We start from the raw sequence: 27,897 nt of genomic DNA, 5'->3' as shown, positions 1-27,897 counted from the left end.
CCCACGCAGTTGTTCAGCCATGGAATTCGTGTCATCCTATCTAGAATCTATTTTTCCCACTCCTTCCTGAGCTTCCTGTCATGTATTTCAGTGACAATTCTGAAGACTGTCCAATCTTTTAATGGTTTCCAGTTTCCAACCCTAACTGTGTTGTTTTCACTGTGAGTATCCAGTCCCTCATGCCCCCTCCCCCATTCCCCACAAGGATAGTTTGAAAACCCTTCTTGTTTCTTGATCAGAGGTCCAAGCTGATCCCTTCCATCACCTTCCTCTTGTGTCTGGTTGTACTTCACAATGAGCAACTTCATCTTTGACTGCATTCACTTTCTCCAAATGAAAGGTGTTGCCATGGGAACACTGTGTGGGCCTGAGCTTTGCAGTGCTACATTTTTGCTTTTGATCCTTGTACCCACTCCCAGAAACAGGATAGAATTCCTGTTGTACTCTTTTTTTTCACTCCACCATTGTTCACATTCCTCCTCTGTATTTTCCCTTCTCTGTTGAATATGTAGAACATTCTCCATTTTGATGCTCTCTCACCTCTTTCTCTGGTGCGTTGGTGACTGCATTATTACTTCCGGCTTTTGCCATGAACTAGAATATTTCATTCCCTTTCCTGTCTAGTTGTCACGCTTATCTCTAACACTTCTCTTCCCTTCCTCCATTTCAGCAGACAGGATAGACATCAGTATCTGCCATGTCCATTGACTCCCACTACTACCTTGCATATGCTTCCTCCCACTCTGCCTCTGTGAAATACTCCGTTCTATTTTGCCAGTTTCTTTGCCTTCATATTATCTGTGCTGATGTTATCTTTTATGCCAATGCTTCAACTGTGTCTTTTTTGCAGAATAATGGATTCCCTTCCAGGCAGGTTGATGAGGCCATAAACCATGTCAGATCCATTTCTTTTACTTATGATCTCACCCATTCGCAGTCCAAGAATCAGGACAGAACTCCGCTTGTCCTCATCTTTATCCCCATCAAACTTTCAATTCAGCAGCTCATCCTCCACGACTTCTGACACTGCCAATATGATGTCATTTCCAGTTGCATCTTCTCACCTTCCCTTTCAGCATTTTGAAGGGCCTATCTCTGCAGGATGCTCTCGATCACACTTCCGTCTCCACCACTACCCACTTCCCTTCCCACTGCACTTTTCCATGCAACTACAGCAGATGCAACACCTGCACTTTTTAAACCCTCCCCCGCCCCCCCATCTCAATGTCCTCGGCCCTAAGCACAATTGTGAAATAATTGTACTACTTGTAGTACTTTATCTAACATATTACTTTTGCTGCTCACAATCCATTCTGTACATTAGGGAGACTAAACACAGGTTGGGTAACAATTTTATGGGAAACCTCTGTTCAGTCTGCAGGTGTGCCCTGGGCTTTTTGTAACCTTGGTTTAATTCTCCATCTTGCTTGCACACTTCCCTCCTGTCTTCTGCTTCCTACATTGTTTCAATGAAGTTCTTTATAAACTCATGGAATTGCACTTCATATTCCATTGAGGGGCACGACACTCTTCTACACTCTGAAATTGCTGACTTGGTGTTAACGAGCACTTCTAGCATTTTTGTTTGTTTCTGGCATCCTTTCCACATTCCTTTGGTAAGTTCAGATAATTGTTTGGCATTTACATCTGCTCCAGACTTTAATTAGCATGTACTATCACCCTTCCTGTCAGTTATTCTTTAGTTCCTTCCATCCAATCACTGCCTTTGCCTTTTTTTTGTTTTTTTTTCCTCCCCTCTTCCCCTCTGCATCTGAAAACCTGTTTAATTTCTATTCCCAGTTCTAATCAAAGGTCAGCAATGTAAAGTGCCAGTTCTTTTTCTCTCTCCACAGATGCTATCTAAGCATCAACTGCATTTTCTCTTTTTGTTTCAGATTTCTAGCATTTGTGGAATTCTGTTTTTATATTGTAGCAGCACCTGTTGCATTGGCCCTGTATTTCAATCCAACAGTGTCTCACTAATACTTTATTCTTTTGTCTCTAACAGCCTTGGCCATCCATTCTATGGATATATTTGTCTACATTAACACTCTGTTTATCCATTCATACTCCGTGTTATAGACAATGAATATACTTTAACATTTGTTCAGTGAGTGAACCTCTCTGTAGCTGCTTTTTATTTAAAACTGCATTCCTTATTGTGTGAATAATGATTCATGTTTGTAGTTTATAGCACAAACTTGTACCTCCAAGTGATTTTCAGCATTTCATATCATTTGTCAACTTTGTCAAAATGACCAGGTCTCTTGAGTATAGTTTGCCCTGTTAAGATTTCCTAATTTATAAGGGGACATTGCAACCCAAGAGGAGGTACTCAGCTGCAGGTGATGAGGGCAGAAAAATAGCTGAATCTGCTGATTGAGGGAAAGGAAGGTGAGTCAATCTATGCCAATGGTATTTTACAGGAAATTCCCTCTGGTATCTGATCATTGATGGGTTACTTAGTGTCCTAATTACAGGTGCTTTTCGGAATACCCTTCACTGTTGCTCCCATTGGTCCTGAATGTTATCTTTAGAATGGAGTATTATCTTGGCCTGATTAGAAAAGGTAGACCTAAATTCTCAAAAGTCTGGAGAACCCTGCAGACCTGCACCAATTTTTTCCTATCTTTCTCTCAACACTTTTTTTAATCTGGACATGTTTCTGTTTCAGTGCTATTGATCTGAGTGATGAACAATGAAGCTACTGAATTGATGATCCCATTAGGTCACAGTATATATCTGGATACTTTCTGTAGCTTTTGTAGACTCACAGAATAGTTTCAATGTGGAAAGAGGCCATTCATTCCACTGAATCCATGCTAGTTCTACATGAGAACAATTTAACCAGTCCCACTCCCTCACCCTCCTCCATATCCCTGCAAATTCTTTCCTTTCAAATACTTATCCAGCTCTTTTTGAATGCTGCAATTGAATCTGCCTCACTACAAATCCTGGCAGTACCTTCCGGAGCAACGATCTCTTGTGTCTGAGTACATTCCAGACCCTAACCACTTGCTACATTAAAAGGAGATTTTGTTTCTATGTCACTTTTGTTTCTTTTGCCATTTGCCTTCATTCAGTGTCCTTGGTTCTTGACCATCCTGTCAACAAGAAGAGTTTCCCTCCATCTACCCTCTTCATGATTTTAGATATTTCTATCAGTTTCCCTCACAACCTCCTCTATTCCAAAGTAAACAGAATCAGAATTGGGTTTATTTTACTGACATATGTTATGAAATTTGTTATTTTGTGACAGCAGTACAGTGCAAGACATAAAGGCATAAAATTACTATAATTACAAAAATAAATAAATAGTGCAGAAGCTGAATAACGAGGTAGTGTTCATGGGACCTGTTCAGAAATCTGATGGCGGATGAGAAGAAGCTGTTCTGAAATGTTGAGTGAGAGTCCTCAGGCTCCTGTACCTTCTCCCCAATGGTAGTAACAATGAAGATGGCTAGCCCCAGGTGGTGAGGGTCCTTAATGATGGATGCCACCTTCTTGAGGCAACCACCTCTTGAAGATGTCCTCGATCGCGGGAGGATAGTGTCCATGATGGAGCTGGCTGAGTCTACAACCCCCACGACCTCTTTCGATCCTGCACATTGGAGCCTCCGTAGCAGGTGGTGATGCAACAGTCAGAATGCCCCTCCACTGTACATCTGTAGAAATTTGCAAGAGCCTTTGGTGACATACCAAATCTCCTCAAACTCCTAATGAAGTAGAACCACTGGCCTGCCGCCTTCATGATTGCATCAATGTGTTGGGCCCAAGATAGATCCTCTGAGATGTTGACACCCAGAAACTTGAAGCTGCTCACTCACTGCTGACCCCTCAATGAAGACTGGTGTGTATTCTCCTGACTTCCCCTTTCTGAAGTCCACAATCAATTCCTTGGTCTTGCTGACGTTGAGTACGAGGTTTTTGTTGTGGCACCACTCAACCAGCTGATCTGTCTCACTCCTGTACGCCGCCTCATTGCCATCTGAGGAACTGAGCTGGATAACAGCTCCAGCTTCTGGTATTGAGGCTCCAATGCACAGGATTGAAAGATCCTGCAGAGGGTTGTAGATTCAGTCAGCTCCATCACGAGCACAACCCTCCCCACCACCTCGAGTCTATCCACAAAATATAGTCTATTATTATGATTCTTGGAATTATTTTAGTAATTCTCTTCCACACCCTCTCCTAACGCTTTGAATTGTTCCAAAGTGTGGTGTTCAGAACTGCACAAACTACCTCAGTTGTGGTCGAAACTGTTTTATAAATGTTTATCATCACTTCCTTGTACTTGTTCTCAATACCTTTGTTTAGAAAGCTTAGTATCCCATATGATTTTCGAACTACTTTCTGAACTTGCCTAGCCAGTCTCATCAAACTTTGTGCATATACTCCCAGATCATTTTGTTCTTCGATCTCTTTTACAATAATTCCTCTGGTTTATGTTTCCTCTGGTTTATGTTGCCTCTTCTCAATTTTTCCTTCTGAAATGTAAACTTAACATTTCTCAGCATTAAGTTTCATTTGCATTTGTCCAAGTAGCTGCCTATTCTATCCCTCATTATTGTTTCTAGAATTTTTCCCACCTTAACAGCTCTGTAGTTACTGGATTTATCCCTGGACCTATATAACGTTGTAATATTTGCAGTTTTCTTGGCCAAAGGCACATTATTAAATCCACAGATGTTCAGGGCCTCTGCAATTTCTTCTCCTCAGTGGGGGAACTCATTTAGTATGTCAGCACGCCGTTATCTCCAGGAGTAGATTCCCCTTCACCTCGTACAAACCTCTTCCTGTTCATGCACAGCTGTACAAAACATTGGTCAGACTACAGTTGGAGTACTACAGGAACTAGTAATAGAGAGAGTGCAGAAGAGATTGATTCACCAAGATGTTGTCTGCAATGAAGAGCAGTAGTTATAAGCAGAGATTGGATAGGAAAATGTGATGGACACTCAGAAATGATCTGAAGCTTTTCCTTATTTTCCTTATTTCTTTAACAAATAGTCTATTTTTGGTATGATGGACTTGACATAGGACAGCTACCAAAATATTAACATTGTGTTAATGAAACAATGGGAGTAACATGCTTCGACTAGGGTAGCACGTGCTTTGGATCGTAGAAGTGATGGCATTTGCACAGTATTGCTCCTACTCTTCTTGGATGTTGAGGACGGTGTCGTGGTGCATTTAATAGATCATACAAACTGCACTGCACCTCGAGCATGCTAGAGGTGGAGAGGGTGGACGTTGGATGCGGTGGGTGAAGCATCAAATGAGTATGTTTTTTTTATTCTATCACGCTGCTTGTATGTTGCAGCTGCTGCTATCCTGATAAGCAGTGACTGTTCCATCGCACTCCTGACTTCTGTATTGCTGTTGCCACTGCTGGGGTTGAGATCAAGGGAGGATAAAGATTCATTAGGATCCCAGGCAGACTGAAAATTAGAGGCCTCTCACACCCCATTGTGGCTGAGGTAATTGCGGGTGGGGTCCCCATCGGCCCCAAGGTTATAACAGTAGATTCCAGGAGCAGCTGTGCCATAGTCTTTGATGTAATCATGAATGTTCTATAAAATATTAAATAAATGGAAGAATATGAACAAAATATATAGGATCTACCAGTTACCCACTGCTGAAATGCACCTAATATTTAAAAGCACTGCAGTCGTCAAAGTGTTTGCTATCATATTCGGATATATACTCTGAAGGCCATTCAGAAAAACTATATAAAACCTGACTCTTCACACCCTCCTCCTCCTCAGGCCAAACAATTCGAACTAAATCAGGATGCTGAATACCTTTCTTCCCAGTCCATCCTTGATAACTATTGAAGTTTACGCCAAGAGAAAGCCTTTGACAGGATATTACACACGTACATGATGGACGTGCTCTCTAAGATGAGCTTAGAGGAGAGAATCAGGATTGGATTCAACTGCTCTACACAGACATCCATGGTGCAGTTCAAATCAGTGGGTGGGAAACGGATAACTTCCCTATCAAGTCTGGAGTAAGGCAGGGTTGCCCATTCTCCCCTGTCTTGTTTGTGCACTGTATAGAATCCTTTCCTGAATCCATCAAGAAGTATGTGGGTTTATGAGAGGTGATGATACCAGGTAGTGGGGACTCTCAGATCAAAGCTTCCCTGTATGTGGACAATGTCACTCTCTGCTGCTTGGATCTGCAATCAGTCCACAGATTGATCAGCATCTGTGACCAGTTTGGGTTGGTATCTGGAGCCAGTCAACTACAGGAAGAGTGAGACCATGCTCTTTGGTAACTGGCTTGATGGATCCATCGTCCCCTTCACCTTCAGGTCTGACTACCTGAAAGTGCTGGGGATCTGGTTTGGAGGGGCCGAGGCAAGTAACAAAAATTGGCTGGAGCAGATAGGCAAGGCCAAACAAACATTGGGACTGTGGGAGTTGTTCTACCTCTAAATAACTGGTAGGAACCTGATCATCAGGTGCAAGGTGCTCTCTGTACTGCTGTACTTAATATTAATGTGGCCCATTCCCTGCTCCTCTGCCTAGCAGTCACCTTGGCAATTTTCCAGTTCATCTGGAGATCCGAGATGGGATGGGTCTGACAGATCACAATGCACAAGTCCTTGGATGATGGGGGCCAAAGTATACCTAACATTGTTCTCATTCTGATGACCACTTTTGTGTGTGGCCGCATCAGGCTGTGCTTGGAACCAAAGTATACGGTTACCAAGTGTCACTGTGCTGAGGTTCTACCTGTCCACGGTGTTGCAAAGGTAGTCCTAGCTCCATTGCCATGCAATGTCCCATTCAGTTGGACATTGCCAGACTACCTTAAAGGAAAACTTCTTTCATAAAAACACCTTAGACCACAAATCCATCAGGTGGTGTTCAGCACGAAACATCGTACAGGCACTGCAGAAGAAAGAAATGATGGATTCTGTAGGGTGGTTCCCTGAGCAGACTGTCCAAATTATCTGGCAGAATGCTTCATCACCAGAACTCCCCAAAAAGCATCCAAGACTTTGCTTGGCTGGCATTGAGAGGGGCTCTCCTATCAGATCTTCCCTATGCAGTCGGAATCTCACTCCCAACACTTGCTGCCCTTGGAACGGCTGCAGTGAGGATGAGACAGTTGCCTACCCCTTTGTGGACTGTATTTGCAAAGAGTATCTGGAGAAGGATACAAGGTGCTTTGTCACAGTTCATCCCAAGCAGCTACATAATAGAGAACTCTCTGATCTATAGGCTGTTCCCAGAAATGCAAACTGAGACCAACATCAAGTGCTGTCGGAAGATCATCAACTCGGTGAAAGATGCTCTTTGGTCTGCCTGAAATTGTTGGTCTTCCAGTACAAGGGAATGCTGCTGACTGGCACATTCCAGGATGAAGGAGTATGTACTGAGGGATACACTGAAGCTCAGTGCAGCCAACACGAAGGCTTTATGGGGAAGGACTGAAGTCTAAGGTCTTCTGCCACCAGACACTGAGGGGTTGAATCCAGTGTAGAAGCCTCTCAAACACTTGTAGTTTGTATCATCCCCCAGAAGGCCACATGAATGGCAACTCGAGATGTGCTGACATTACCAATGAACTGATAACACTGTGCATGTATAGATCAAAACAACACCACAAATGTAAAGAGAGCTCTTGCACTGTTTTGTTTTTTACTTATGTATATTTTTTTATGAATAAAGTTTTATTTTTTAAGTAAGTTTTCTTGGTGAATCACAAGTTCACAGAAGCATGTCTGCCTCTACCAGGAATAAAATTTGGAAGGGAGACTGATGCCAATAGCATTTCAAACAATCTTGCAGCCCATATTTCTCGCACAAGTTACTTAAAGGAGCCTTTTGAAATTGCAGTTAGTGTCAACATGAGGCTTTTACTGAACATTGGTACTGTATCCTTGTAGTAAGTAGCAAAGAACCTGTATCCACTAGCACTGTACTTTTGTTATATTAATCACCAGTTCCCACTAGTACAGTGTGCCTAGATCTGGAGCAAAAAAGACGAACTGCTGGAAGAACTCAGCAGGTCAAGCAACATCTGTAGAGGCAAAAGGGATGTGTGGAAGTTTCAGGTTGAGGCCCTGCATCAGGACTAATACAATGCGCCTGGAGCTGGATATGGACCTGGAACTGAACCAGGCTCAGAAGATCAGACAGTTGGAACGTGATGCCTGGGTCTCTGACATCTGATGCCACATGGAGTGAGTCCTGAGAACAAAGCAGGCATCAGGTTGTTCTGACAGTCTGTTAGTTTTAAGGGAAGACTGGCACATCGAACTGTAGGTATCCCTGAATGTAAGATTGCGCTCCTTGGGCAGCTCGGCTAATTTGTCCATGGGGTCCCTGGGCCCAGGATCCAAAGTTCCCTACAGTAATCTGTCTCTGATTAGGGCAGCGGCTGGTGCTGTGCTGGTGAAAGAAAATTATTGTTGTCATATGGCAATAATTTTAGGCCAGGATACGTGGTCAGTGCATGATTATCTGTCATAGTATCGTTACGTAACAACTTTTAAAAGACAGTTGTACAGGTATATGGATTGGAAAGGTTTAGAAGGTTGTGAGCCAAATGTTGGCAAATGAGACTAGTTTGGATGGAGCATCTTTGTCAGCATGGGCCAGGTGGGCTAAAGGGTCTGTTTCCGTGCTGTATAACTATGACATCTATGTTTTCTAATACAAGGTAATGGTTATTATTATGTAGCTCTTGGGCCTTTTCTCGTTTACAGTCTTCCGTACTTGTACAGTGTAAAGTTCTTGTACTACATCCCATGTCTTTGTTTCTTCTTCCATAGACAGCTGAGATAGAGCAGCAACTCTCAATGCAAGTTCATAACCTCCGTGATGAGTTCCGGGAGAAAAGTATCTCAACAAATCAACATGTAGTGCGCTTAGAGAGTTTACAAGCTGAGGTGAGATCTAGTTGGATTGCATTAGTGTATTTATTCCATATTTAATGCTGTACCTATTGAAGTACACAGGTGTGTATTTGTGCCTCTACCAAGCTACGTAGAGATTATGTGATGGCACAAGAGTTTCTGGTGTAATAGGTGTTATGGTTCAGATTCTCCCTCAGTATTTTAAATACAGCTGGCACCAAAAAAATACAATTTCCATTAACAAACTATCCTCTCATAATCTGCAGTGGGTAACCTAATATGTGACCTGAATAGGATATCACAGTTTAGGACTCTTATTTATTCTTTTATCTCATTACACAAGAATTTTTATGGTTTGCTTAAATATCTGTTCTCCTGAACTAGTGGAAAAAAAACACTATTGTAATATTTAGTCTCAAATTTATTGTCACAATTATTTGCACAAGTAATTATTGGAATGTAGGACAGCAGAATCCAGCAATAGGCAGTAGAAAAACATTAGGCTTGTGGAGTACAGTTCCCAAATTGTTCCAAAACTTAAAGCCACAAATTAACTGTTAGTAATGAAGGCCTATGGAACCTCTTGTCTTAACTGGCTTGCATGGAAAGCACAAGAAGAACAAGGAATTGGTGTGGAAACCCAACTCCAAGTTTTTCACACAGAGGATGGTGGTTATATGGAACAAGCTGGTAGCAGAAACAATTACAATGTTCAAGAGGCATTTGGGCAGGTACTTCGATGGGGAAGGAGTAGAGGGATACAGGCCTAATGCAGGCAAATAGGATTAGTGTAGAAAGGTATCATAGTCTGCATGGATGAGTTCAGCCAAAGAGTCCATTTCTGTGCTGTACAGCTCTATGATTTTGTCCGAGATAGATCACGTGTAGAGTACTGTGAACAGTTATAAGGATGATGTGTTGTTGAACCTTTTGGTATATGGCGAATGCATGCCAAGTATGAATGTATCTCAGGCTTCTTTTTATAGGATATAGGATGTATGAGGGGTGGGGGTTTACTCTTGACCACATAAAGAGTGATTATGTTTGAGGGGATAAAATAGAGTAGTAGGGGAATATGTGGAAATAGCCTGCTTAATCGATATGACAATGAGCAAGATTCTTTGTGTATAAGATGTGAGTGCACTTAGTGGATTCCTTGCAATGTGTAATGTAGGAACGATCTGTCCAGCACAATAAGTGAGAATGAAAAGGATTCCTACAAGATTTATAAATGTGAGTAGCTACTGGCTGTATAAAATGCATATCCAGATAATCAGATCATTGGAGTTTAAGCGAGAAATGCTAAATACTTACTCCTGTGGACAAAAAGCAGAATAATTTTCTTCCCTTACCTTGATGAACACAAGATACCAAAATGTTAAAAATGCTGCTCATTACTGTTACGTTTTCTGTTCTTTTTTCCCTTTTTTGTCTGTGGGGTGATATGGAGCAGCAGATTCTAGAAGTAAGTACTTAATACTTTCTATCTGATTCTTTAACATCTGTCAATCATTCTTCATTACTGTAACTAAATCCTTTATCCCCTTCACTGGATTTGGTGACCTGCTGCCCTTCTAAACACAAAAACACACCAACTTATAATTCTGCATGTACAATAACCCTCCTGTCCTCAGTGTACAGCTGAATTTGTTCTGATTGTGACCAATTGTGGTGCTGCCACTTGAGAAGTATGATTGCATCCAGCTGGGTGCAATCAACCAATGTTGATGTGGTTAGGTGGTTGAGAGCTCCTATTGTGTCCAGTTGGGGTTTGAATACTCAGAGGTTCTGGCTGTCCTATGTTCTCTACAGCATCTTTGCCTGTTGTTTCTTGCCTAACTTCCCTTCCCCCTGACCTTGCCCTTATCCTATTTTCATAGCTTTCCCTTACCTGCCCTACCCTCATTTACCCCATATCCATGGCCAATGCTGCTTTTTCCCATCACACTTAGTTTCCACGCTGTTGCTGTGTTGTATACAGTATTCTGATGCCTAATTTTACCTCCTTGTCTCAGATAAAGATGCTAACAGAACGAAAACGTGAACTGGAACGACGCATCAGTGCTGTGATTGAGGAGAACGAACTGTTGCAGGGCACAATTGAGGAACTTCAGGAACGAGTGTTGATGGCTGAGCGACAGAGTCGTGACAAGGATCTACAGGTGAGGAGCATTAGACAATGTACATAAGAGGAATTAACAGAGGCAACATGCTCTAAATGATAGGAGTGTGTATAAAAGGAGAATTTACACAGCACATGCATCACATGGAGTACTTGTATAATAAGGTGAATAAATACAGAGAATGTGCTCAATATGGGTGCTGCCACTCTCCATTCCTCTAACAGTTTTATTGGCTTGAAAGCTGGAACCTGTTATCAGTGCAAACAAGTGCAGCAGATATGTTGCAACTGGAATTGTATCAGTTGCTTAGTATCATAGAATAAGTCTTGAAGTAAGCAGGGTACCCATTAACTTTCACCCCTCCCCCGTCCTCTTTATTCCGGCTGTCTTCCCTCTCCACTCTCAGTCCTGATGCAGGGTCTCGATCTAAAACATTGATAATTCCTGCCCAGTTTTTTTGCTGTCCATTTCCCCCTTAGCCTGACACTGATATGGGCCGGTAATACAGCACAATAAACAGTGGTCCCAGCTGCAGTGGTTTCTGGTTCACTGGTAGCGTATTGTTTTTGAATGAGAAAATTCCAGATCTTGACCACCATAGCATCTTCAGTGCAGAACCAAGAAAAAATTGCTACTGTGTCAGAAGGGCTGTCCTCTAAACACCTCTTTAGCATATCTTTTGTTTGTTCAGGAAGACGCAAAAAAATTGGAGAGACAAGGGAATACAGGTGAGCAACAAATAAAATGCTGGAGGAGCTCAGCAGGTCAGGCAGAATCTGTGGAAGGGAATAGACAGTCAACATTTCGGGTCGAGACTGACTGTCCATTTCTCTCCATGGGTGCTGCCTGACCCACTGAGTTCCTCCAGCATCTTGTTTGTTGCTCTGAAACTACATTGGCACTTTTTGAAAGAGGAACAGGTCAACTATTGATCCCTTGGTGACCTTCTATTTCAAAGCCAGTACCTTCAAAACAGTTATAAAGTTATTCATCATGACCATGAGTAATTCATTGATCATATGCTTTTGGATGGCCTGAGAATGTGAAAGGGATTAAATAAATGCAAATTCTTTCATTCTAATGCTAAGTATCCCAGCCAGTATTTAAATTGCAGATTAAGGAATCCAACCCAAACACAATCCCATGTTCTTTATCATGATCTTCATCCAGGCCCAAGTTTCCAAATATTAAGTGATCTGTTTCTGTTGGTTTATTACCCACTAAATGATTAGATAAAAACGTGGAACAGAAATAGGCTAATTAGGGCCTTCTGCCATCTCCAACATCTGTGTGAACCATGACTGATCTGCCTCTTAACTCTAGGTACCTGTCTTAGTTTCGGATTTCTTGGTTCACTGATCTAATAAAAGTCTATCAACCTTGATCTTCATTTATTATAAACAAAGAATAGTTATTCAAATAGTAACAACAATAACGGAATACAGCTCAAGTTGCTTCATATGGGCTTTATCAAACAAAATTTGACATTGAGGAGAGGATTGGGGAGATAGGATTGCACGGTTTGTGGCCGTGGCTGATGAAGGGATGGTAGGATTGGGGAGATAGGATTGCATGGTTTGTGGCCGTGGCTGATGAAGGGATGGTAGGCAATAGTGGAACAACGAAAACTGGAGCATTGGAAATATCTCAATGTTATAGAACTGTGGGAAATGCATAGACAGAGAAGGGTGAGATCATGGAGAGGATATTCAAATGAACATGATTGGAGGATCACATTGTTCTTGGAAGGTGTTGGAGGACCAATGCCAAGGCAAAATGTTACAATTAGGATGTGAATTTGAAAGTCAATGCATAGGTTAACTGAAAGGGAATGTTAGATTGCAAGCAAAAGAGTGAACAAAGGTCTCAGAAACATGAGTTAGAACGAGCAGAAGAGTTTTGGATATCCTTGTGTTTACAGAGCCTAGAGCAGGGGAGTTGGTTGAGGAGTGTGCAGGAATTGTCAACTCTAGAGGTAAGCATGCCAAGTTTATTATGAGAAAGCAGGATGTTCAGAGGAAGAGGATAAAAATAAAGAGATCTGTGGCAACGGCAAATGAGTCATGGATGAATCACAAATAACATACGATTTTAGTTATATGTCTTTAAAATGAAATGATGATATCTACAGTGTTACTTTCAGTTTCAGGTTCGAGGATTGAGGATTTTCATGTCTGAGAGTCAATCGCTTTCTTGTAAACAGAATGCAGAAGCAGAGTTGGGTGTGCAACAATCTAGAAAAGAGAGGAGCAGAGGAAAATTAGAGCAGTATGCAAGGCACTTGAACTTGGAGGAAACAAAAGCCTGGGATAATGGGTAAAAAAAAAACTGAGGATGAATTTGAGAACCAAGTAGGCAAATGAAAATGTACACCATTCATCTGATTCAAGACTAGGAAGGATTAAACAATTTTAGAGTCTTATGTGGACTTAGTAAGCACTGCTGCCTCACAGCTTGTGGGATCTGGGTTCAATCCTTAACCTTGGTGCTGTCTGTGTGAAGTATGCACACTCTCCTCATGACTGCACTTGGAACTCTGCTGTCATTCTCACATCCCAAAGACATATTGGTAGGTTAGTTGTCTCCTGTAAATTACCCCTTACTATAGGTAAGTAGCAAAAGAATCAAAGAAAGTTGATGGATATGTGAGAGAAAATAAGTTGCAGGCCTACATGGAAATAAGAAGAGGGGATTTCTCTGTTGGGAGCCACCTGGAATTGATTGGCTAAATGGCCTCCTGTGTTGTGATCAGTAGGTACGTACAGATATCTTGTATATGTTAATAAGAGGCAGGCTAGAAATTTCATTACCACCTTTTGACAGCCTTAAACTAAGACCACCGTAATGCTGTGTTCATGTAAGTTTCATAAACATGGAGATCTTAAGTTGTGAGGTTCACAGAACTATGTTGTCAGAATATCACATTGAAACTAACATAGTCAGTTTCAGTCCAGCATTCTTTATTGATGCATTGGCCCCTGAATAGCATGATTTCGGGCAAATGGAAATGCTGCTTTTAAGGTTTAGAAGCTATCCCAGGGGTGTTCCAGGGTACTGTTTGCAAATTGTGAGCAGCCAGACAGGACTGAAGCAGACCTCATGTGGCTGAGGGGATGGCATGTGCTTGCAGCTGGATGTAGCACCATGTCTACAATACCAGAATGGGAGTAGGAAATCCATTTGCAAAGTTAGGATTTAATAACTTTAATAATTGGAAATTTCTCATCCCTTGATTTCTGATATCCTTGGCATCATTTTTCAGTGTACAATTCCCACAAAAGACATCAGCAGTAGTGCAAAATTCATCTCCAAGAAAGGTTTTCAATATCTTTCATCTGATAAATGGCGCTTCTTTTCACCTTTCCCAACAGCCAACTTTTATAACTACATCTCTCCAAAACTATTTAAAGGGCCAACACTCAAAATCTGTTTATCCTCACTGAGATCTGTGATCTCATGCAACATCAAATAAAGGCTTGCTTGAGTGTCTGGACTATATTGCACATGAAGGTCAAGATCATGGCCACTCTTCACTTTCTTATCTCAGGATCATTCCAGGCATGCTGATCTCTGTCACATTTCACAGTTTGCTGCTCACTTCTGCATAGGGAGGTCACCCTAACTCCATACCCAAGGGCAAGACATTCCATTTAATTCTGGCACTGCTGTTCACCTGCAGTGTAGGGTTCCTCAAAGCACAGGCATTTGTCCTTCCACAAGAACATTCCTCCTATGGGCACTGTCCTTCCTGCTTGTCAAGGTTTCTCTGACCCCCTAGGAGCACTTTGCCACTCCTCTTCCATCATTGTGGCTTTCTTTCAGTGGAAACACTTTCCATCAGCAACCAGAATGTAGCTTCCATTGTAGAATGTCCCTTTAAGAACTTGATTCAATGAGTGCAGTTGCTGGGTTAAATTCCAAGAGCTGTAGGAACTTGTAAGCAGAAGGAGTGGTGTGGGGGCTGCAGCTATTGATCAGAGGGAGGACTTGACTTCCTCACTGTCTGTTGGAGCCTACCCAATGCAGGACCCAGGAATGCAAAATCCAGGGGATTGTGTCAGGTCCAGTCTTTTCTTCTGAGCCCGAGTCCAGCTCCAGGTCTATATCCAGCTCTAAATAATTGGGCTGTCACTATGTAACTGGGGCAAAGAACTGGTGGCATAAGACTCACTGGCACTAAATGCAGTTTCAAAAAGTTGTTTTAAAGAGGCACAAAAGGCTGTAAGATTATTTTGATTTACCATCATTACCACAGCCTGCCTCCCAGATTTTACTCTTGTTGGAGACAGGCACATATACACAAACTTGTAGTAAAGTGGTATGAAGGGTGGACAGGGAGGAAATGTGTCAAGCTTCCTGAATTAGGCAAGTGGGAAGTGTTAGCACTCTAAGAGAAAGGTGTGAACAGCATGCTTTTTACATAACAGTTTAGTCGGTTTCTCATGAGCAGTGGTCAGATGTGGTTTGGATTGTAAATCTGATACTGCCTGCAAAAAGTTATGCACGAAATAAAGGCAAACTCTCCTTCCTTGGGCAGACCTTCCAGTCCCTGGGCGATGTTCTTCAGATAGGCCATCACTCTCCTGTATGCCATTTTTCATGATTTCTCAACATTTTTCACAACATTTTCAGATCTTGCCTTCAATCACTTTCATTCCTGAAAACCCTGCCAAAAAGTCAGGAGTGGAACTTCATTGTGAGCACTAAAATTCCCAGGAATGTATGAAAAATTGTTTTGCACTGAGGGGAGTTTTGCAAACTAATTTCTAGGCAGGGACTGCACTACATTTTAGGCTCTGCTTCCAGAATACTGAAAACCCACACAATCTGGGTTTACCAACTGATTAACATAGCAAGTGTTTTTTTGTAACGACAACATGAAATTATATAACACCTTTTAATGCAGCAAAGACATCCTAAGCTGCTTCACATAACTAATTCTTAAGTAGCTTTTGACACGTAGCTGCGTAGTGAAATTCAGACATGTGGCCAAAAGGATGAATGTAAATGTTGATTTTAAGGACCATCATAAAGGAGAGAGACAGGGGGTGAAGGAAAAAAACTCCAAAGCTTATCATTTAAGCAGTTTAAGGCCTCGACAGTGGTGAAGAAAACATATTAAAAGTATGCAAGAGAACAGAACTGGAGGACTACGTAAACCTTGGTGGGTTATTGGAAGAGCAAAGGGATTTGAAAACAAGGATAAGAATTTGAAATAAAAACAGAAAATGCTCGAAAAACTCATTAGGTTAGGAAGTATCTGTGGAAAGGGATAGAGTTAATGTTTCAGGTTGGAGACCCTTTATCAGAACTGAGAAAGGGAGAAAAACAAGTTAGTTTAGAAGGTGCAGAAAGGCAGAGGGTGGAACAAATTTCTGAGTGATCCAGACTAATTTGTTTCACTGTTTCTCAGGCCTGAAACATTAACAGTTCCACTTTTCATGGATGTTGCCTGACTGCCTGAATTTTTCCAGCATTTTTATTTCCAATTTCCAGTGTGCACTTTTATTTTATCTTTGTGGGAATTTTAAAAAAAAATTGAGGCATTTCTTGAATGGAGGCTAAAATAGGTCAGTGAACAAAGGGATGATAAGTGAATAGAATTTGGTTCAGATTAGGATAGAGATAGTGAAACTTTGGATGTTTGTCTTTATGGAAGGTGCAAAGTGGGGAAACCAGTCTTAAGGCAACAAATGCATGGATAGATTTCAGCAGTTTAGCAGAAGCAGGGTGAAGATGAGCATTATGATGAAGTAAGTTGTCTTGGTAAGTGGTTAGAGGGGATATGGAGCAAGTAGTTATACCTCTGGTCTGCTAGAATCTATATTTGTACTGCCTCTTGCAATATTTATGCAGGACTATAAAAGTCTGGTAGTATATTAAAAGTAGTATATCTAGTAATTGCACCCTTTCAAAATTACATACACTTTTATTAATGTTGTCTATAATAGAGGTATGACATGGCAATAAGGATGTATTTGTTACTGAAAATCCTGGTTTTGGAGGTAAGTGAAAACTTAATATCAACAAGAACAGAGTTGGATCTGTGGGTTGGCTAGACTTGATCTTGACCAGAACTGGCTCGTTCATCCGTTTATACAGAAGGAGGTCCAATGTCTTCCCCTGTGCTTTGATTTCATAGCTACACCAGAACCAACTAGAACTCCGTGAAGTACGCATGTCTCACCGGCAGCTTCAAATGAAAGTGGACGAAATGAATGAGGAGATGAGCCTGCGTAGTGTGGGTCCAACAAGCACATCACTACTGTCTGAAATTGAGCAGAGCATGGAAGCAGAAGAACTGGAACAGGAGAGAGAACAGGTACACAGAAATGCACACAAAATAACAGGACTGACTTTCATGTCAACTCCATGTTTGGTACAATAAGGACACCTACCATCATGTTCTGTGGCACAACAATCATACTTGTATATTTTATATATCTCGTATTTCCTTGTAACATAGGGGGAGATTTAAAGCAATCCCACTAACCTCATTCCCACTCTTATTCCCTGTGATTTATCCTCACGCACCTGCCCATTAACACCACCAGCTTCTTCCACCAGCCACTTACACCAGGGGTAATTTAGAATAGGAATTAATTTAACAGCCCACATGTCTCTGCAATCTGGAGGAAACTGGAGCATCAGAGGGAAAACCACATGGTCACAGAGAGAACTTGCAAATTTCATAGAGACAGCAACAGAAGTTGGGATTGAACCCAGGTTGTTGAAGCTGCACTACCTGCAGTGTTGCTTGCCACCCAAAATGGGATTAACTCGAAGTAGATGTGACAACTCAGAAATGGGCAGATATGATGTGGTATGGATGGGTAGCAGCAGCAATGTACACCACATAGCCTGGCATAGATCTCACTTCATCATTATGGCCAAGCCAGGGAGAATCATTCCTGGTTGAGGGTGGAGAAGGACATGGAGACACAAGAGTCCTGATGCAGGGTTTTGCCCCAAAATGTCAACTATCCCTCTGCCTCCATAGATGCTGCCTGACCCACTGAGTTCCTCCAGCAGTTTGTTTTTTGTGGAGAAGGGCATGTCAGGAACAGCACTCAGCATCTGTAAGAATGAGGGGCCAGTATGGTGAAGTGCAACACATGTGCATAAGAACAAAAACAGAGTGTAATAGCAATCTCCCAGCAAGCAAATCCAATCAAAGCTCTGCGGTTCTGCCACATGCACTAGTGAATAGTGGAGGACCAGTAATGGGAGGATGAAGGTACAACAACAACCCACCGTCAACAGGTAGGATGTGAATGCTAAAGATAAAGCTGAAGTGTTTGCAACTACTTTCCACCAACAGTGTCAGGCGGATGATTTATTTCTGTTTCCTTCTGTGATCACCACAGAATCTAGTCTTCAACTAATTTAATTCTTGCATATGATAACAAGAAATGTCTCGGGGCACTGAATGTATCAAAGGCTATAGGACCAGATAACGTTCCAACTATTGTGTTAAAGATCTGCACTCCAGAACTAGCCACAGCTCTAGCCAAGTAGTTCCAGTGCAACAACAGAACTGGCTTCTACTCAAAATGTGGAAAATTGCCCAAGTATGTCCTATTCACACAAAGCAGGAAAAATCCAATCCAGCTAATTACTGCACAATCAGTCTGCTCTCAATCATCAACAAAGTGATGAAAGGTGTAGCCAACTGAGCCATCAAGCAACATTCAATCACAAATAACCTGCTCACCAATGCCCAGTTTGCTTTTAGGCAGGACCACTCAGCTATAAAACTTGGTCCAAAATTGGATCAAAGAGCTGAATTCTAGAGGTAAGATGAAAGTGATTCCCCAAGCCAGCATTTGACTATGACATCAAAAGCCCTGTTCAGTGGACACTGAGGGGAAACACTCCAATGGTCAAAGTCGTACCTCAAAAAGGAAAATCCTGCTATCCCCAGAACATCACTGAGTTCCTCATGGCAGTGTCTTAGGCCTGGCTATCTTCCTCTGCTTCATCATTTACTTTCCTTCCATCATTAAGTCAGAATGCAGATAATAGGTGATGATTACAGCATGTTCAATTGCATTCCCAACTCCTCAGCAAGTGAAGCAGATCATGACTGCATTAAGCAAGACTAGTCAACACTTGGGCAAGAGCTAATAAGTAACAAATAATGTTAGGGCCAGAAAAGACCAACAAGGGAGTCTAATCACCTACTCTTGACATTCAATGGCATTACTAAGTCCACAAACCATATGTCACTATTGACTAGAAACTCAACTGGATCAACAATACAAAGACTGTGGCCACAAGAGTAGGTCAGAAACTGGGTATCCCATGGTGAATGACTCACCTTCTGGAAGCCAAAATTGTTTTCACCATCTACAAGGCACAAATCAGGATTGTGATGGAATACTCTCTAATTGAGTATAATGCTTCGGAAATTTGATGCCATCCAGAACACAGCAGCCTATTTGATTGGTACCACATCCACTGCCTAAACATTCATTTTTTTCCCCACAAATGGCATACAACTGCTGCAATGTGTCCTGCCTACAAAATGGACTGCAGTTACTTGTCTAGGCTACTCGAACAGCACCTCCCAATTCCACAACCTCTACCAGCAAAACGTACAAGGCCAGTAAGCCTGTGTTGATAGTCACACTTCAGCAGGATTTTAGGCCTTTCAGCTATTGAATTGTAGCCAATGAGAACAATTGGTGAGAACAGCAGGAAAGAGTTGTCTAGCCTGTTGCTGTTGTTAGTGAATCTGGAAAGTGTGGTTAAAGGTTGTTATCTGCTGTATGAGATACAAGTATCAGTCTATGAGAACTTTAGTTTCCCTCTTGCCCTTGAGATGCTGATCATCCCCAGAAGTGGTAATCATTTAAATTTGTTCCAGCAACGCCTATTTTTAAGACTTTACAGTTCCCTGGGAGCCATTTTGTCATGTGGTTAAAAATAAAAATTGTACTCTGATATTCTGTTTAAAAAAAAAAGTACCTCGTGATTATGAGCTGGAACAAACAAAATAGATGAGGAAGTCTTTAAAATTATTGTCAGTCAACATTTTATGACTCATTAAAATATACATTTCGTCATACCTTGCTGTAGTGCATGGCTGTTGATGTTAGTAGGGTAGGTAACAATTATTATTCTATAATACATATTATTCTTCTTTGGCAGTTCCTCAGCTTGAGGATAATTTGTTTCCACTCCAGTTCTGTGGTTCTGAGGTGGCTGATGAAGCTGTAGACTGCCGCAGATGGAACAGGAATTGTTTAATGGGACAAGTGGTTTGGGGGATAGTATATCCTTCCACTGTTATTGAGTTGGTGGAGATGATGCACTTTTTCGGGGTGGAGGGGGGAGGGCGTTGAGAAGGTCTTTGTTTTCCTGAAAATCTAGTGCTGTGATGGAGATCAGAATAGAATGCCTGTTTTCAGGTATGCAAACAAAATGGCCTGCCTGTCGGTATTAGCGGAATGTGATTAGAGCTTAGAAACTGGGCATGTTGGTCTGGGAGATGACACTGATATTGGTTTGCTTATTCTGCCAGTGGATTTGGAGAATTTTGTGGAGACGGCATTAATGGTGTTTCTGCATTGCCTGCAGTAGGTAGTCTATGCCTCTGAAGCACATAGCTAGTTGTCAAAGATGGGGGCAGGCTACATTGGTTGGGCTACATTGGGCTGACTCTGGCTGTTATCGTGGGGCTGCTGCTTGTCATTGGGCTTCACTGCCTCTGCCCATTAGACTATATGGGGCCAGCTTGGGGGCATTGTGCAGCATGGGCCAGCCTGGGTCATTACTTCTGGTATTGCCTTGAGGATTGATGGTTTGCTTCTGCCTTATTTTGTGTCCAAGACCAAACTTCCAGATGTCTTAACGGACTTTCACTTTACTGTATGTTCCTTTAATAAGCTTATAGCTTTGTTCTTTTCTCACCACAGCTAAGAGTAGAACTCTGGGAAGCTTACTGTCAAGTGCGTTCACTTTGCTCACACCTGAGAGGAAACGACATCACAGACTCTGCACTTTCTACTGACTCCTCCATGGATGAATCTTCTGATACTTCCTCTGCCAAAGATATCCCTACGGGGAGCCTACACACAGCACTGCATGAGCTCAAACGCCTCATCCAAAACATTCTTGATGGAAATGAATCTACGGTACGTTACTTGTCTGAATGGGTGCACTGGATCAGTGTTGATGGAGTGGAAGAGCAACCACTTTGGTTAGTGTCCCGTTGCATCATAATTCAATTGGCTTTGGTTGCAAGTTATAGTGAACTGCACATTTCTATGCTTGCAAGTGTGCTACTTGGTCTTTCTGTCTGAGTTTGGAGTTAGGAGTTTGGTCACGGGCTTGATTAGACCAGTAGCTGAGAACAGATGGTTGGAAATCGGAGCACAGTTGTTTTGGGATCAGAGAGACTGGGACATTTTCAAGGACAGTGGGGAGGGCAGCAGGAAGGATTGGGCTAGAAACATAAAATGCTGGAAACACAGCAGATCATGCAGCACCTGTGGATAGAGAAATGGAATTAACATCCCAGGTCAGAAACCCTGAATCAGAACTGGGAAAGAGAGACAAGTTAGTTGGCATCCTCCATCGTATTAGGTACTGCAACCATCAGGCTAAATAGAATAGGTTTTCTCAGTTCTAAATTTGGCATGGATGAGGTGCTGTAGAATTGTATGTCACTACGATCCTCCACCTCATGGCCCAGTATTTTGCTCCCTCTACTGTTATCATTGGACAAACCTGGTTGAATGATAAGTATAAAAAAAAACACGCTAGCAACAGCAGCACCAAACATAAATACAAATGAAGTAGCAGCCTGGAGAAACTATAACACGTAACTATAATGCATGCTAAGCAAAAGAACAACAGGGTATTAATGGGGTTTTTTACAATTAATTTACAGGATGTAGGCATCATAGGAAAGCAGGCAGTTATTGCCTGGCTGTAGTGGCTTTTCAGAAGTGGTAGCAAGGAGCCATCATGGGTCCTGCAGTTCATGAAATGAAGGTATCCCAAAAGTCATATTGGGTAGGGAGCTCCAGTATTAAGGCCTGATAATAATGAGGGAAACTTGTAGGTGGTGGCATTTGCATAATCCTGCTACCTTTTTTTTTAAAGTGATAGAGAATGCAGATTTGGGAGATCTCATAAAGGAGGCTTATCAAGCTGCTCTAGTGCACTTTGTCGATAGGACGCAGTAGAGCCATTAATAGAGTGGGTGAATATTTAGAATGGAAGCTGGGATGCCAATCAAGAAGGCTGTTTTGCCCTGAATGGTGTCAGGTGTGCGTTTTTTAAAGCTGGACCCATACAGGAGAGTACATCACCATTCTCTTGACTTCCACCATGGAGAGGGCAATGAATTTTCTTCCATATTTAACAATAGAAATCAAATGATCACATTTGTTTCCTGTTTTTCACCATAATCAACTCTAATATAATTTTATAAAAACTTGAGAATGAAACACCTTGCCAACTTTCACTACCCATTCTATGTAAGTGCCCTTTGTGCTTTGCTTCTGAAATTCAGTTCCATTTAATATCTAATTTCAGAAGCAGAATATGGTGTGTAGCTCTAGTGCAGGCAGCTGAGGAAAAATTTCTACTCCACTGTGCAAGGTTTAGTGAATTGTAAACCCCCACTGAAACGACTGTATGGAACTTAACTTCCTATTGAATGAATCTTCCTCACAGGTGGTGCTACTGAGAGTTGAAATGAATACAATAAAAGAGGAGAGAGACAAGCTGAAGGCAACAGCTGAAGAAAAAGAACATGGCAGACAGCTTCAGAAAGCTCTCAGTGACCGGGATGAAGCCATAGCAAAGTAAGAAACTGAAAGAGAATGACAAGTTACTGGCTGAGACTCCAACATTAGCTTTACAGTTATCACTCCATGCTTTCCCACCTCCAAAGAAATACTTCATGGATTAAAATCATCGCTTTTCCATTGTGCTTTGTACCGGTACGAGTTCTATTCAAAGAGGCATGTGGTCTGAATAAGCTCCCAGTCTATCAAGCAGATCCGTAAAAGGAACTTCATTATGGCTGGCTGTGCTGTCTGACTCGCCAAGCTAAAAGCAATTGACCAGCTACAGTTCTAAATTATGCTGATCTAGAAGCACACACAATTTATTGCATCGGCCATACTGGCAAATCCCTCCATGGTGCCATTTGTTCTGCAACCAAGCCTCCTGCCATATTTCCTCACTTAACTATATTAGCATAAAGTGCCGTTCCCTTCTCCCGCATTTCCCTTCTCAGCTTACACTTTAATGAACCTATACTACTCTCTACAACTACTACGTGTGATAGCAAATTTATATTTCCTACTCTGAAAAAACAATATTTTTTCTGAATTTCCCCAATCAATTTTTTTTGGCAACTATCTTACTTTGATGGCCTCTGATTTGCTCTTTTGCAGAGATGAAAATCCTCTTAAATCCTTTCAGAATTTAATATCTATTGTGAGGTCACCTTTAGCTTTATTTTTCAAGTGAAAATAAACCCAGCCTAGTTATTCTTTACCTGGTGGGTATAACCTCGTAGCATTATGAAATTTGTGACCTGTGTTTATGCTGGACAAGGAAGGAGCTACTTCAACTAATCCCAATTACTACCTCTTGGTTCATAGCTGTGTAGCTTATCACATTTCAAATGTTTATCCAGGTACCCTTTAAATATAATGAGGGTTTCTGCCTCCACCACCTTTTCAGGCAACAAGTTCCAGACCCCACTACTCTAAATAGGAATAAACAAATCTTTAATTCCTCTCTAATCCTCTAAGAATTAATTTAAATCCATTTCCCCTAATTAGTTGACCCTTCTTGGGAAATGAGTCCGTCCGTTTACCCCATTTAGACCTCTCATCATTCATTATGTCTGAATTAAATCACTCCCCAACCTCCTTTGTGCTGAAGAAAATAACTCAGCCATCCATTCTCTCCTTTATCCAGCCGTGGCTACATCCTTGTAAACAAGCTGTGTAATCACAGTTTGCTTTAGTGACCAGATCTAAATTCAGTTTGATAGCTGCGTCCTAGCTGGTGTGTTTTATCCAGTTCTACTGTGGCCTTTCCAATGTGTTTAAAGCCTTTATTAATAAATCCTTATACCTTGTCTGCCTTCCTAACCACCCTATCTACCTGTCCTGCTGCATTCAGGAATCTATGAACATAGATTCCACAAGCCCTCTGATCAATAATTCTTAGCATCCTACCATTAATTCTTGTTTTCCTCCCCAAAGATGTTGTTATCTAGCGCTAACCTGGACTGAACTTCATTTGTAATTTTTGTGCATAGCTAACCATACCATAAATGTCTTCTTGTAATCTACAATATTTCCTCTTTCAACCATACTGCAAATTTTATGACCATCTACAAACTTCTTAATCATGGATCTAATCCTTGTCCAAATCATTTATACATCACACAAAAAGAAGAACAGGGCCTGACAAAGCCCTGTGGAAAGACATTCTAGATGCCTTTGAGCCATTGAAAGTCCCGGTGAACATTATCCTTTGCTTTTATCCCCCCCCTGTTAGTTTTGAAGTCAACTTGTCAATTTCCCATGGACTTTTCATTTCTTGAGCGGTCTATAAAGTGGGATTTATCAAATGCCTTGTTTGAAATCCATGCATTACCCTCATTAACACTCCTTTTTATATCCTGAGTCAAGTAAGTTGGACACAACCTTCCTTTTATCAAATCCACACTAACTTCGTTTTATTAATCTGTGCCACTATTGATACTGGCCCTCACTTTGTTTTCCAATAATTTACCTACCACCTATGTTAAGTTGACTGGCCTGTAATTGTTCTTTTTTTTGTCCCTTTCTCACTTTTTAAACAACAGACTTACGGTCTTACTGGTCCAACACCTGTCACCAAAAGGGGTTTGGGAAAAGTGGCGAAGTCTCTGTTATTCCATGCCTTGCTCCTCTGGAATACATTTGTATCACACCTAGTGATTTATCCACCATTTAAAGATTGCTGGATCCCTTCCGTGTCATATGTTTTTCATTTCATTTCAACATTCCTTCTCCATGACACTGATTTTTTCTCCTTCTGTGAAGACTAGTCTGAGTATTTATTTAGAATGCACACAAGTTGCATTTGTACTCTCAGGTACCTTTCCGGTCTAGATAGGCCTCAAACTTTTTTTCACTTACATTTTGCTCAACACATGTTGGTATTTTCCTTGATTAACCTGCCAATATCTTTTCATGCACTCTTTTTGCCACCTAATTTTCTTTTAGATTTAGCCTCCGAGCAAACTTGAAGAGGCTTTGCAGTGGAGTAGCACAATGGAGACACGAAGACTGCAACCGCTGGGAATCTGGAGCAGCATTGTGAGGAAGGAAAGGAATTGTCGACGTTTTGGGTTTCAACCCAAAGTGTTGACAATTACCTTCCCCCGCGCCCCCCCCCCCCCCACCCCCGACAGATGCTACTCGACCTGCTGAGTTCCTCAAGCAGATTGTTTTTGCCTCAGGGCTTCTTGTACTTCTGGGTTTTCTGCACGCCTTGATATTTGTCTTAAGTTTCTCTTTCATTCCTTCATATTTGCTATTATGTTCCTCAACATCCAGAGAGGTGTTAATTCGGTAAATTACTCCCTTTTTCTTATTGGGAACACATACTTTCAGCACTTCCTTGAATGCCTCTGACTTCAATAAAACTGATCACCCCTCAACCTGGTAAAATTAGTCTTCCTGCAATTTAGAATTTTCATTCTTGATCTTTCAGTTCTTTTCCATAACTATGCTTATTCTAACTGAATTATGATTGCTGCCTCCAAACTGCTCACTCACCGCTGCCCCCTTTTTCTTGCCAGTGTTCATTCCATAAAACTAGGTCCAGTACCACCCCTCTTGTTGTGTTTGCCATTTACTTTCTTCATAACAAAAAGTTCTCAAGTGTATTTTAAGAACTTTGCATCTTTTTTACCTTTTGCTCTGTTCCTATCCTAGTTAAGGTTAGAATATTTGAAATCTGCCATGTTGCTTTTGGATTTCTCAGAAATTTGCCTTGATATTTGCTCATGGTCAAAGAGTAATACAGCAGGGAAACAGGCCCTTTGGCCCAACTCATTGATGCCAATCAAAGTGCCCACCTAAGCGAGTCCCATTTGACCCGTATCTCCCTAAACCTTTCCTATCCATGTACTTATCCAAATGTCTTTTAAATGTCCTTTTTTCTCTCCTCCTGATCTACCTAGTTCCTCCTACACCCACACAGCACCTTGTTTCTTTCCCCTTCTCTCCCCTCCTCCACTCACTTCATTTGCCCATCACCAGACACTCCTCCCACTGGTTGCCCTACCCCCACTGTTTCCGTCTGCCCTCCCCACCTCCCTTATTTGATTCCATGCTCCACCTGCCTTTCGTATATATTTGTTTTTCTTGTGAATGATGCTATGTGCCCGTGATGCTGCTGCATGTTTTTCATTGCACCTGTGCACACATGTGCGTATGACAATGAACTCAATCTTGACTTTGATAGGATTCCATCATCAGCAGCCCTTCGTTGCCTCCACCTAGCACCACCTGTCCTCCCTCGCTATTTCCACTCTTCCCTCCTATATCCGCATATCACCCCTCCTCACCTGGATCCGCATGTCACTTGGTAGCTCTTGCTCCATCCCCTCCCTCCACCTTTTTATACTGGCTATCTCCCCTCTATTTTTCAGTTTAGATGAAGGGTCTTGACCAGAAACATAGACTGTCCACTTCTTTCCATAGATGCTGTCTGACCCACTGAGTTCCTCCAGCTTCTTGTGTATTGCTCCAGATTCCAGCATCTGCAGTCTCTTGTGTCTCCTCCGAGAGTTTTAAGTAAATATGCACGGAGCACTGCTCCTTCTACCAGAGGATGCTGTGATTTAGGACGAAGACTGCAATTCACACACGCACACCTCTCAGAGGTCCGACCAATTTGGCCTGCCTGATGTGGTATTGGAACAGTGGATATGTGGAAAGAGAACTGAACTTGAATTCCAGCTGTCTTTTCATGCCCTAGGAATGCCTCAAATGACATTACAGCCAATGAAGTAATTCTGAAGTGCAGTCATTGTTGTATATAGACTAGCATGGTGGTCATTTAATGCACTTCACAGTCCCAATAACTATAATGAGGTGCATATTACAGAGAAGCTGTTTTGTTAATGTTGGTGAGGATAAATGTTGGCCAGAATATTGGGAGAACATTTATGCTGCTTTTTAAATGGAACTGTGGATCTTTTGTATCCAGCTGAGCAGACAGATGGAACTTGTGTTGAATATTTATTTTGAGCGATGGCTGCCTGAATATTCAATTGCATATTTTTTTTGTTCTGTGTGTTGTGACTGAAGGTGTAATTTTGATCCCCCACCTATAATGAAACATGATAACGCCATTCCCCAGTTGCTTTGCATCATCCTTGCAACCCTGGTACAATTTCCGTGTCAGGCGTACAGCAGAATGTCATTCCTTTGCAGTGCTCCTTTTGGGACCTTGGACCACATTGTCTAGGGGTGTTGTCTGTACCGAGGTGTTCCTGAGACAAAATAACTTATTGGTTGGGCTTCTGTTCATCTATTTTCCAGATTTCACAATCCACAACCCCACAACACCTTCCACTGAAGAGACTAGGCACTTTTTATTTGTCTTTTTTTCCCGTATCGTACTTCAACCACTAACTCCTCTTCCTCTTCTCCTGCTCAACCACCCCCACCAACTATTGGTTTTCTGCCATTCCCTCTCCACCATGAAATAACATCCCCCACCGCCAGTTCCCTGACCCCTATCTCAATTTTACCTGCTGGTCCAGCACCATAAGTTGGTCTTTTTCCCAACCTACTCAACCCCAGCACCAAGTGTCAGCCTCCTGCTCCTAATTCTTCCTCCCTAGCCCTGCAACCCTTTGAT

General features: G+C 41.8%; 1 protein-coding gene across 2 annotated transcripts in view; it reads left to right on the top strand.

Annotated features, from left to right (window-relative positions):
- Window positions 1-27,897, top strand: part of LOC127579398 (BICD family-like cargo adapter 1) — a 67,808-nt gene that overhangs the window by 26,972 nt on the left and 12,939 nt on the right. For both annotated transcript variants that reach the window (XR_007957664.1, XM_052032171.1), the window contains exons 3-7: window positions 8,792-8,908; window positions 10,891-11,037; window positions 17,141-17,320; window positions 20,919-21,137; window positions 22,687-22,817. Coding sequence is in view for 1 of the 2 variants with exons in the window: in XM_052032171.1 (XP_051888131.1) it covers window positions 8,792-8,908; window positions 10,891-11,037; window positions 17,141-17,320; window positions 20,919-21,137; window positions 22,687-22,817 (794 nt within the window). In the remaining variant the exon portion in view is untranslated. The remainder of the gene's footprint in view (window positions 1-8,791; window positions 8,909-10,890; window positions 11,038-17,140; window positions 17,321-20,918; window positions 21,138-22,686; window positions 22,818-27,897) is intronic.

The sequence above is a fragment of the Pristis pectinata genome, chromosome 17, assembly GCF_009764475.1.
Source record: "Pristis pectinata isolate sPriPec2 chromosome 17, sPriPec2.1.pri, whole genome shotgun sequence".
NCBI lineage: Eukaryota > Metazoa > Chordata > Chondrichthyes > Rhinopristiformes > Pristidae > Pristis > Pristis pectinata.
Note: the sequence above shows the minus strand (reverse complement) of the source record. Positions and strands in the feature narration are given on the sequence as shown.